We start from the raw sequence: 12,887 nt of genomic DNA, 5'->3' as shown, positions 1-12,887 counted from the left end.
ACGTGGAGCTTGGCAAAAGGGGGGATGACTTGTTGACAAATGTAATTCAAAGCCAACCTTCATTTACTCGTTGTGACGCTCTGAGTTTCCACATTTTCACAGTAGAATAAATGTTTCTCACTCCTATTGATGCCACATAGGCCGTTGTCAAAGGGATTCGTTGTTTTTTAAGGGCAGTCACTCTTTAAAATGGGTGACAGGTCTTTAGTCTCAGTTCTTTCCCTCCTTTATGGAAATATGTACCATCAGCTGTGTGTAGTGGAGGGGAGTCCTTGGCTCTATTAGTAATACAATGAGATGATCAGCTATGAGGCAGCATAGTGACTTAGTATTTACCCCCCTGTTGGCCCACAGCCACAGAGAACAATTGGATGGGTCACTCTCATGTTTGCTTAAATGTAATCCTGTTTTAGTGTGTAGTGTTATACATGTGTTATATGCTGTTGTGTGGCACTATAGAAGGTGTGTGTGTGTTTAATGTGCACGTGTATGTGTGTATGTTAACGTGCATGTGCATGTGTGTGTGTTTCCGATTCTTATCTGAGCATGTTAAATCTCACACTCTTAGAGGCAGATATGCATGTCCTCAGATATGGATTGCATGTGGATTTCCCCATTAAATTATCATACCATCACATAACACTAGTCTCATTCATACAGAGCTTTTGTTCATGTGCTAATGTGCTAGTGCTATACTAGACGACTGCCAGGGGGCGCTGTGTTGAAGCCCCAAGCCTCCATCTTGGCACTCTCCCACCGTTGTAAAAAGGATTTTGGAAACTAAAGAAATGCATTTATTAATATCTATACTTGTTTTTGCCACGTTTATTCTATTACAGACACCTTCACCACTTGGGAAAATAAAAAATCATATTACGTTAGAAAAACATATTTAAAAGAGTATGTCTTTTTTAAAGTTCTGATGTTACTGTCTCCACTACAACAACAAAAAAGACTTAAATACATGTAATTTTGTCCTTGAAGAATTTAAATAATTGTAGAATTCCATTCATTCCTATGGAGGACTGCTTCTTCTGGGGAATGCCAATATTGCTGACCAGTGGCTTCAAAGCCTCTCATTGGCCAATGCATAGCATCAGCAATCCAGGGTTTCACCCAGGGCTAATATCTACTGGAAAGCCTTTTACTTTCTCTGTAGCCTATGTTTCATGAACTTTAAAGTGCATTAGGCAATGGTTTTGCCTGACCCAAATGTTTTTGTAAAGCTTGAATACATTCGGCATGGAATGCATTCAGCAGCGTGTGTGAGTTTGTGTGTGCTGTGGGTATGTGTTTGTACAGACAGTACAGACTCTTACCTGCTCGTGCAATTCCATTGTGTGCAAACGGAGGGTGGCTAGTCAGTAACCGTAGGCTAGTCAGTAACCGTAACCTCAGAATGCGCACACACACTCACACACACACACACACACAGACATACCTGGACTATTTGCATAGACCTTTTTATAAACTGCTGCTACTTGCTGTTTATTATCTGTGCATAGTAATTTTACCCCTACCTACATGTTGTGTACATATTACCTCAATTACCTCGACTAACCTGTACGCCCACACATCGACTCAGTACCGGTACCCCCTGTATGTGTCCTCATTATTGTTGTTTTATTGTGTTACTTTTTTTACTTGTATTTTCTTAACTCTTATTTTATTAAAACTGAATTGTTGGTTAAAGGCTTGTAAGTTAGCATTTCACGGTAAGGTTGTTATATTCGGCGCATGAGAGAGTGATGGGGAAGGACAGCAGAGCGATGGGGAAGGACAGTAGAGCCATGGGGAAGGACAGTAGAGTGATGGGGAAGGACAGTAGAGCGATGAGGGAGGACAGTAGAGCCATGGGGGAGGACAGTAGAGCCATGGGGAAGGACAGTAGAGTGATGGGGAAGGACAGTAGAGCCATGGGGAAGGACAGTAGAGTGATGGGGAAGGACAGTAGAGCCATGGGGAGGACAGTAGAGCCATGGGGGAGGACAGTAGAGCCATGGGGAAGGACAGTAGAGCGATGAGGGAGGACAGTAGAGCCATGGGGAGGACAGTAAGAGCCATGGGGAGGACAGTAGAGCGACGGGGGAGGACAGTAGAGCCATGGGGGAGGACAGTAGAGCCACGGGGGAGGACAGTAGAGCGACGGGGGAGGACAGTAGAGCCATGGGGGAGGACAGTAGAGCGACGGGGGAGGACCGTAGAGCGACGGGGAGGACAGTAGAGCGACGGGGAGGACCGTAGAGCGACGGGGGAGGACAGTAGAGCGACGGGGGAGGACAGTAGAGCGACGGGGGAGGACAGTAGAGCGACGGGGGAGGACAGTAGAGCGACGGGGGAGGACAGTAGAGCGACGGTGGAGGACAGTAGAGCGACGGGGGAGGACAGTAGAGCGACGGGGAAGGACAGTAGAGCCATGGGGAGGACAGTAGAGCGACGGGGGAGGACAGTAGAGCGACGGGGGAGGACAGTAGAGCCATGGGGGAGGACAGGAGAGCCATGGGGAGGACAGTAGAGTGATGGGGGAGGACAGCAGAGAGAGACCCCCCCGTCATGACACCCTCTGGCTACCTCTGTGCTGTTCTCTCATGCAGAAATATACCCGTCTGCTGGGAGAGAGAGGGAATGTAGAGAGAAAAGATAATTACAACCATACACATTACAGCCATAGAGGCAGAAAAGACATCGGAAAATGGATTGAGAGACAACGAGAGAAAAGAGGAGGGGGGAGAAGAGGAGGATGGCAGATAGAGAAAGGGGGAGTCAGATCTGTGTGGCGTTGCCCCGAGATACAAGATGTCATAATAAGGCAAAGGGGATGGAGGGAAGGAGGGAGGTCCGGACCACGCAGGGAGAGGGGTAGGAGAGACCTCAAGGAGAAGTGGTTTGGTTTCCCATTGGTCCCAGCCCTCCCACCCCCCTCTCTCTGTCAGGCAGTGGTTTGTTCCAGTTCGCTCTGGGCTCTGTTGTTGTGCAGAGCTGCAGAAGGCCTGCTAGAGCCAGCTACTGCACTGCTGCTGTTTTGGAAAGAGGGAGAGAGAGAGAAAGGGAGAGAGGGTGAAAAGGAAGAGGAGGACAGACAAAGCGGATTGAGACTGTGGGAGCTTGTGTGTTCATTTCATCACCATTTAAGAACCAACCAAAGAGGACAGAGAACACGAGGAAAGAGAGTGATAAAACGACTCTGAAAAAGCGAAAGTGAAATAGAGGGTGAAGGAGGTAAAGGAAGGGAGGAAGCTGGGTCTGGGGAAAGGCGTCTGACATTGCTTGTCTCGCTTCACACGCAGGAAGATTTCTCCTCAGACAGCCCACAGCTGCTTTTCCCCCCCTACTACTCTTGGAGCGTTGTCCTCCATCCTTTCTTCTCCTCTGAGCAAGAGGAGGAGAGCTAGAAGGAGAAAGAGAGGAGGAGGAGGGGAGGCAGCCCCCCTCCCCCTTACACAGACACACGGCACAGAACGAAGGGAGAGAGAAGCAGAGAAAAGAGAGCCTGTTCCTTGCCGTCTCTCTGTCGTCCCTCGGCGAGCGAGCGGCTAACAGGCACCGCTCATGTCCATGAACTCAGAGAAATCCTCGTCCCCCGAAAGGTAACATATCCTCCCCTGCCCCCCTGTCTCTCCGTCCGTCTGTCTCTATACCATGCATTTTGTCTGGCTGACTGTCATTCTGTCTTCTGCTCCAGAATTCCCTCATATTCTTCCCTCCCTCCCCACCCACCCTCCTTCCTTCTCTCTCTATCCATCTGTCTCTCTGTCTATCCTTATCTCTGTCCATCTCTAGCCAGTTGTCGTCTGCTATTGTTTGTAGAGGGTGCAGTGTGCTGACACGGTGAGGAAAAAGGCGCAGTGGTCAATTGTTGCATGCTGATGTAGCTGTTCATACAGCCAGTGGAAAGACAACAACACATAGTCACCCTATCAAACCATCTCTGTCTGTCTGTCTGTATGATGATGGCTGCTCCTGCACAGCATATCTGCATATCTGTCAACATGTCAACATTAGCACAGCCACTAGCACATCTCAGCAGGACAAAACACACTTCAAATGACGAACACATCACCAGCAGCACATCTCAAAACACATGACAACAACCGAACAACAGACCTCCTACAACCATCCCCCAAAAACCTGAAAATGTTGTTGTTCATGTACATATATTGCAGATGTTATTGCAGGTGCAGCAAAATGTTTATGTTTCTAACACCAACAGTGCAGTAATACCTTACAATACACACAAATCAAACAAATGTAAATAAAGACATTAAGAAATATCAGAACAAGCAATGTCAGATTCTGGAGGGTGTGTGTGTGTGTGTGTGTGCACGTGTGTGTGTGTGTGTACACAGTTGAAGTCGGAAGTTTACATACACTTAGGTTGGCGTCAGTAAAACCCGTTTTTCAACCACTCCACAAATTTCTTGTTAACAAACTATGGTTTTGGTAAGTCAGGTAGGACATCTACTTTGTGCATGACACAAGTCATTTTTCCAACAATTGTTTACAGACAGATTATTTCACTTATAATTCACTGTAACACAATTCCAGTGGGTCAGAAGTTTACATACACTAAGTTGACTGTGCCTTTAAACAGCTTGGGAAATTCCAGATAATGATGTCATGGCTTTAGAAGCTTCTGATATGATAATTGACATAATTTGAGTCAATTGTAGGTGTACCTGTGGATGTATTTCAAGGCCTACCTTCAAACTCAGTGCCTCTTTATTTGACATATTGGGAAAACCAGAGGAAATCAGCCAAGACCTCAGAAAAAAAATTGTAGACCTCCACAAGTCTGGTTCATTCTTGGGAGCAATTTCCAAACGCCTGAAGGTACCACCTTCATCTGTACAAACAATAGTACGCAAGTTTAAACACCATGGGACCACGCAGCCGTCATACCGCTCAGGAAGGAGACGCATTCTGTCTCATTTTAAAAGGGTAATTGATCATTATAAAACCCTTTTGCAATTATGTTAGCACAGTTGAAAACTGTTGTGCTGATTTAAAGAAGTAATAAAACTGGCATTCTTTGGACTAGTTGAGTATCTGGAGCATCAGCATTTGTGGGTTCGATTACAGGCTCAAAATGGCTAGAAACAAAGAACTTTCTTCTGAAACTCGTCAGTCTATTCTTGTTCTGAGAAATGACGGCCATTCCATCCAAGAAACTGAAGATCTCATTCAACGCTATGTACTACTCCCTTCACAGAACAGAGCAAACTGTCTCTAACCAGAATAGAAAGAAGAGTGGGAGGCCCCGGTGCACAACTGAGAAAGAAGACAAGTACATTAGAGTGTCTAGTTTGAGAAACAGATGCCTCAAGTCCTCAACTGGCAGCTTCATTAAATAGTTCCCGCAAAACACTAGTCTCAACATCAACAGTGAAGAGGCGACTCCGGAATGCTGGCCTTCTAGGCAGAGTTGCAAAGAAAAGCCATATCTCAGACCGGCCAATAAAAAAAAAGATTAAGATGGGCAAAAGAACACAGACACTGGACAGAGGAACTCTGCCTAGAAGGCCAGCATCCCGGAGTTGCCTCTTCACTGTTGACGTTGAGACTGGTGTTTTGTGGGTTCTATATTTTATATTTTATATTCTTCAAAGTAGCCACCCTTTGTCTTGATGACAGCTTTGCGCACTCTTGGCATTCTCTCAACCAGCTACACCTGGAATGATTTTCCAAAAGTCGTGAAGGTGTTCCCACATATGCTGAGCTCTTGTTGGGTGCTTTTCCTTCACTCTGCTCTCCTACTTACCCTAAACCATCTCAATTGTGTTGAGGTTGGGTGATTGTGGAGGCCAGGTCATCTGATGCAGCACTCCATCACTCTCCTTCTTGGTCAACTTTCCCTTCCACAGCCTGGAGGTGTGTTGGGTCATTGTCCTGTTGAAAAACAAATGATAGTCCCACTAAGAGCACACCAGATGAGATGGCGTATCGCTGCAGAATGCCTTCTGTATCCATTATGGTATGAGGTCGGTTGGTTTGCAGAGCCTTCAACAAAACCATAGCCCTACCTTAACCACTTGGAATTAATGCAAAAACTTAACATCGTGAGTTATTTCTGTTTTTTAAACCCTGTAACAGTGCAGAGCTAACTCTGATACCATGAGGAATTAATGCGTCAAAAATAGGCGTTCATCCATAATACGCCGAATTTCGAAAAATAACTATGAGCTCTTGTTGCAGTATAAGACGGCATCCAGAATGTGTTTGTTAATGTCATAACAAAGACGGCTTATATTATGCCTAATGCATTATCAGTGATATACAATGCAATATAAGTATCTATGCCAACAGACAGTATACAAGTGTATTAATGCTAATATGTGAGCAGGTTTATACGGGCTAATGTATTTGTGTAAGAGGGCAGATTATTTGAAGTGTATCAGCAATAGGCCTATTCATTATTATATTTTATTTCATGTCATCTGAGAGCTTTATCTGGATATCTGTGCCAAATCACTATATTGGGCCTGTGTTTGGGGTATCATTGCTTTATTTTTAAAGTACCATCTGGGCCAGAGGAATACAGACACACAGACACACACAGAGACACACACACACACACACACACACACACACACACACACACACACACACACTGCTGAGTTAGATTGAGCTAAACTGTGATAGCCATCAGTCAGTTGAGCTGACTAGCTGAGACGCCAGCAGCAGGAGCAGCCTATCTACTTCTGTGTGAATTAGGATGGGGGATAGATAGAGGGGAAGGATAGAGGGAGGGATGGAAGAAGTGTGGTAGGAGGAGATCTGTGAGCGTAATGGTGCTCTGCCTCTGACACTTTTTTTAAAGCAGCAGGCAGGCAGATTTTGACGACGGCTGTTGTGTAAGATGGCACTAGAGGCATGGCAGGGGAAAGGAGGTAGAACTGGTTCTTGATCAGATATCTTTCTTTCGTCCCTAATGGTTATGATGATTATTGTGACCAGGTAATTTGACCCTGGATCTGTGGTGGCCATGGCAGGGATGGATGCAGCTGGGAAGGGAGGGATTGGGGGAGGTCGGGGAGGGGTGTGCATTTTGACATCTGAGGGTTTCAGTATGTGTTTGTGTTGTTTGGTTGCAGTCTTTGTTCTATAACAGAATGTAAATGTAATGTACTGTTGTATTAGTCCACAGCTGAGCTGGGGTGTCGGTGGCATGATGTTCTACATGTATGGGGTCGGGTGTTTGTGTCTGGACTGCAGTGCCTAGTTTGAGAGAAAAAGTGGCAAAAGAAACAATGAGAGGGAGGAAGCGAAAGAGAAGGAAACAGAGAGAAGGAGACAGAGAGATAAAGCTAAAGAAACAGAGAGAAGGAGACAGAGAGAGAGAGAGAAAGCTAAAGAGACAGAGAGAAGGAGACAGAGAGATAAAGCTAAAGAAACAGAGAGAAGGAGACAGAGAGAGAGAAAGCTAAAGAGACAGAGAGAAGGAGACAGAGATAAAGCTAAAGAAACAGAGAGAAGGAGACAGAGAGAGGGAGAAAGCTAAAGAGACAGAGAGATAAAGCTAAAGAGACAGAGAGAAGGAGACAGAGAGAGGGAGAAAGCTAAAGAGATAGAGAGAAGGAGACAGAGAGAGGGAGAAAGCTAAAGAAACAGAGAGAGAGGGAGAAAGCTAAAGAAACCGAGAGAGGGAGAAAGCTAAAGAAACAGAGAGAGAGGGAGAAAGAGAAGGAGACAGAGAGGGAGAAAGCTAAAGAGACAGAGAAGGAGACAGAGATAAAGCTAAATAAACAGAGAGAAGGAGACAGAGAGAGGGAGAAAGCTAAAGAGACAGAGAGAGGGAGACAGATAGAGATAAAGCTAAAGAAACAGAGAGAAGGAGACAGAGAGGGAGAAAGCTAAAGAGACAGAGAGAAGGAGGGAGAGAGGAGAGAGAGAGAGAGAAAGCTAAAGAGACAGAGAGAGAGAGAGAAAGCTAAAGAGACAGAGAGAAGGAGAGAAAGCTAAAGAGACAGAGAGAAAGCTAAAGAGACAGAGAGAAGGAGACAGAGAGAGAAAGCTAAAGAGACAGAGAGAAGGAGACAGAGAGAGAGAGAGAAAGCTAAAGAGACAGAGAGAAGGAGACGGAGAGAGAAAGCTAAAGAGGCAGAGAGAGAGAAAGCTAAAGAGGCAGAGAGGAGACAGAGAGAGAGAAAGCTAAAAAGGCAGAGAAAAGGAGACAGAGAGAGAGAGAGAAAGCTAAGGAGACAGAGGAGAGAGAGAAAGCTAAAGAGGCAGTGAGAAGGAGAGAGAGAGAGAAAGCTAAAGAGGCAGAGAGAGAAAGCTAAAGAGGCAGAGAGAAGGAGAGAGAAAGCTAGAGGCAGAGAGAGAAAGCTAAAGAGACAGAGAGAAGGAGACGGACAGTAAATCTCAGTAAGACCAAAATAATGGTGTTCCAAAAAAGGTCCAGTCACCAGGACCACAAATATAAATTCCATCTAGACACTGTTGCCCTAGAGCACACACAAAAACTATACATACCTTGGCCAAAACATCATCAGCACCACAGGTAACTTCCACAAAGCTGTGAACGATCTGAGAGACAAGGCAAGAAGGGCCTTCTATGCCATCAAAAGGAACATTAAATTCAACATAACAATTAGGATCTGGCTAAAAATACTTGAATCAGTCATAGAGCCCATTGCCCTTTATGGTTGTGAGGTCTGGGGTCCGCTCACCAACCAAGACTTCACAAAATGGGACAAACACCAAATTGAGACTCTGCACGCAGAATTCTGCAAAAATATCCTCTGTGTACAACGTAGAACACCAAATAATGCATGCAGAGCAGAATTAGGCCGATACCCACTAATGATCAAAATCCAGAAAAGAGCCGTTAAATTCTATAACCACCTAAAAGGAAGCGATTCACAAACCTTCCATAACAAAGCCATCACCTACAGAGAGATGAACCTGGAGAAGAGTCCCCTAAGCAAGCTGGTCCTGGGGCTCTGTTCACAAACACAAACACACCCCACAGAGCCCCAGGACAGCAGCACAATTAGACCCAACCAAATCATGAGAAAACCAAAACATAATTACTTGACACATTGGAAAGAATTAACAAGAAAACAGAGCAAACTAGAATGCTATTTGGCCCTAAACAGAGAGTACACAGTGGCAGAATACCTGACCACTGTGACTGACCCAAAACAGAGAGTACACAGTGGCAGAATACCTGACCACTGTGACTGACCCAAAATTAAGGAAAGCTTTAACTATGTACAGACTCAGTGAGCATAGCCTTGCTATTGGGAATGGCCGCCGTAGGCAGACATGGCTCTCAAGAGAAGACAGGCTATGTGCTTACTGCCCACAAAATGAGGTGGAAACTGAGCTGCACTTCCTAACCTCCTGCCCAATGTATGACCATATTAGAGAGACATATTTCCCTCAGATTACACAGATCCACAAAGAATTTGAAAACAAATCCAATTTTGATTAACTCCCATATCTACTGGGTGAAATTCCACAGTGTGCCATCACAGCAGCAAGATTTGTGACCTGTTGCCACGAGAAAAGGGCAACCAGTGAAGAACAAACACCATTGTAAATACAACCTATATTTATGCTTATTTATTTTATCTTGTGTACTTTAACCTTTTGTACATTGTTAAAACACTGTGTATATATATATATATAATATAACATTTGTAATGTCTTTATTGTTTTGAAACTTCTGTATGTGTAATGTTTACTGTTCATTTTGATTGTTTATTTCACTTTTGTATATTATCTACCTCACTTGCTTTGGCAATGTTAACACATGTTTCCCATGCAGAGAGAGAGAGAGAGAGAGAGAGAGAGAGAGAGAGAGAGAGAGAGAGAGAGAGAGAGAGAGAGAGAGAGAGAGAGAGAGAGAGAGAGAGAGAGAGAGAGAGAGAGAGAGAGAGAGAGAGAGAGAGAGAGAGAGAGAGAGAGAGAGAGAGAGAGAGAGAGAGAGAGAGAGAGAGAGAGAGAGAGAGAGAGAGAGAGAGAGAGAGAGAGAGAGAGAGAGAGAGAGAGAGAGAGAGAGAGAGAGAGAGAGAGAGAGAGAGAGAGAGAGAGAGAGAGAGAGAGAGAGAGAGAGAGAGAGAGAGAGAGAGAGAGAGAGAGAGAGAGAGAGAGAGAGAGAGAGAGAGAGAGAGATGTCTGTCGTTACACAAATCTAGTTCATCCTTCCACAAGGTCCTGACACAAATCTAGGGTTGCTAGGTTGCTAGAGACGCTGCCCTGTTCAGTCTTTTTGTTCTGTATCTATAGACCCATCCCAGTCATTTGTTCTACTGGCTGGCAACGTTCTTATCCCTTGCTTGCTAGCTAGCCAACTACGTCTAACTTCCAGTCACGTCAAAAAGAGCAGCCAGAATGATGAGCGGAGTAGCTGCATTTGTTTAAGCTGTTTTCTAGTGACATTTATCGGGATGCATCCATAACAATGAGCTAATGAGGCGCGATTTCACCTGGCATAGAAAATGTGCTCATTCGTCAGGACACTGTTGTTCAGAGGAGCTAGCCAACAACACAGCTACAGTAACACAATCACTTCAAACTGAAGCTGGAAAAACTGCAAATTAGCTGTGTTTCATTTGACCTTTTTTCAACTATATCCATAAAAATGATGCCAGCTGATTCATGATTTCGACCGGCTGAGAAATGCTACCTGTCTCGTCCCGACACGTTCATTACTATGGAACAGCTGGAGATTGAATTTGAATATTGAAACAATGTTGCAAATGTTGGAGAGACAGACTGCAAGGTTTATACAAATCTCCACTGTTGAAAACTTGGAATCTAAAAGAAATATGAGATAATGTCTAGATTACTTTTATAGTGGAGATCAAGTACATAAATAGCCTGGCTGGGCTGATGAGACAGTGGATTGCGCAGTCAGATGGAACAGAGTAAATAGGCAGTTTATCGTCATAGATTTAGCCGTGGGTAACATGTGGAATAGACACCAGCTGGAATGTGGTTTTAAGCAGTCAGTATTTATGATTAGAGCCGATGTATAAATCCTGCAGCCTCTGTGAAAGGTTCTGTCAGCCACTGAGCTTACAGGGTATACATCTCTGTATATGTCACACAGCCAAGCAGCTGGACCTTGATTTTACAGTATGCTATGCCTCTGAATAAATGTATATGATTGACGTTTGTGACTGTATGAATGAGACTGGTAGCTCTCTAGTCTACTGTGTTTTATGCTCTGAGGTGTGTGTGTGTGTGTGTGTGTGTGTGTGTGTGTGTGTGTGTGTGTGTGTGTGTGTGTGTGTGTGTGTGTGTGTGTGTGTGTGTGTGTGTGTGTGTGTGTGTGTGTGTGTGCGCATGCGTAATTTACGAATCAGCAAGCGAGGTGCAATTGCCTTAGTGCCATGCTCATTGGCTGAAGTTAATAGGAGAATGACATTCTGCACACCTGCTAAGGGCAAAGAGGAGGAGAGACATGACGCTGTCCTGATGAGGTAACATTATTAAATACCTGCTTTGTGGATGGGACAACATGGGCACTCTCATATCAATACCTGCTGTGCTTATGAGTTACCATAATGAACACTACAATGGATGCCTGCTGTGCTTATGAGTTACCATAATGAACACTACAATGGATGCCTGCTGTGCTTATGAGTTACCATAATAAACAATACAATGGATGCCTGCGGTGCTTATGAGTTACCATAATAAACAATACAATGGATGCCTGCGGTGCTTATGAGTTACCATAATAAACAATACAATGGATGCCTGCGGTGCTTATGAGTTACCATAATAAACAATACAATGGATGCCTGCGGTGCTTATGAGTTACCATAATAAACAATACAATGGATGCCTGCGGTGCTTATGAGTTACCATAATAAACAATACAATGGATGCCTGCGGTGCTTATGAGTTACCATAATAAACAATACAATGGATGCCTGCGGTGCTTATGAGTGAGATAGGAAGCAATGTGAATTATAGAGTTTAATAGATGAATGAAGTGATGATCCATTGAGACTTCTCTTTTTCACACCAGTATTTCTACTTGCACATCTTCATCTGCACATATATAACTCCAGTGTAAATTGATAAATTGTAATTACTTCACCACTTTACCTCCTTATTTCATTTGCACACACTGTATACAGATGTTTCTATTGTGTTATTGACTGTACGTTTGTTTATTCCATGTGTAACTCTGTGTTGTTGTTTTTGTCACACTGCTTTGCTTTATCTTGGTCAGGTCTACCTGGTTAAATAAAGGTGAAATAACAATAAAAAGACCAGCCTTACTGATTGAACTTTCGTAAATACATTTGTGTTTTTCTGTGAAACCTTGGTGTGTTAGTGTGTTGTGAGTGGGTGGTGTGTATTTCTGTGAAACCTTTTGTGTGTTGTGAGTGGGTGGTGTGTATTTCTGTGAAACCTTTTGTGTGTTGTGAGTGGGTGGTGTGTATTTCTGTGAAACCTTTTTGTGTGTTGTGAGTGGGTGGTGTGTATTTCTGTGAAACCTTTTGTATTTCTGTGAAACCTTTGTGTGTGTGTTGTGAGTGGGTGGTGTGTATTTCTGTGAAACCTTTTGTGTGTTGTGAGTGGGTGGTGTGTATTTCTGTGAAACCTTTTTTTGTGTGTTGTGAGTGGGTGGTGTGTATTTCTGTGAAACCTTTTGTGTGTTGTGAGTGGGTGGTGTGTATTTCTGTGAAACCTTTTGTGTGTTGTGAGTGGGTGGTGTGTTGTGAAACCTTTTGTGTGTTGTGAGTGGGTGGTGTGTATTTCTGTGAAACCTTTGTGTGTTGTGAGTGGGTGGTGTGTGTGTTGTGAGTGGGTGGTGTGTATTTCTGTGAAACCTTTTGTGTGTTGTGAGTGGGTGGTGTGTATTTCTGTGAAACCTTGGTGTGTTGAAACCTTTTGTGTGTTGTGAGTGGGTGGTGTGTATT

At 44.2% G+C, this 12,887-nt stretch overlaps 1 protein-coding gene across 5 annotated transcripts in view; it reads left to right on the top strand.

Annotated features, from left to right (window-relative positions):
• LOC112228569 (SRSF protein kinase 2) overlaps positions 1-12,887 on the top strand; it is a 110,913-nt gene that overhangs the window by 24,052 nt on the left and 73,974 nt on the right. Inside the window, exon 1 of one of the 5 annotated variants that reach the window (XM_024394208.2) lies at positions 2,964-3,587. The exons of the other annotated variants lie outside the window; for them this stretch is intronic. Coding sequence (XP_024249976.1) covers positions 3,550-3,587 — 38 coding nt within the window. The 5' untranslated portion in view covers positions 2,964-3,549. Of the gene's footprint in view, positions 1-2,963; positions 3,588-12,887 lie in introns of those variants that run through there. 5 annotated transcript variants of the gene reach the window in all.

Source organism: Oncorhynchus tshawytscha, linkage group LG01 (assembly GCF_018296145.1).
Source record: "Oncorhynchus tshawytscha isolate Ot180627B linkage group LG01, Otsh_v2.0, whole genome shotgun sequence".
Taxonomy (NCBI): domain Eukaryota; kingdom Metazoa; phylum Chordata; class Actinopteri; order Salmoniformes; family Salmonidae; genus Oncorhynchus; species Oncorhynchus tshawytscha.
The sequence above is the reverse complement of the archived record's forward strand: the minus strand, read 5'-3'. Positions and strand labels throughout refer to the sequence as shown.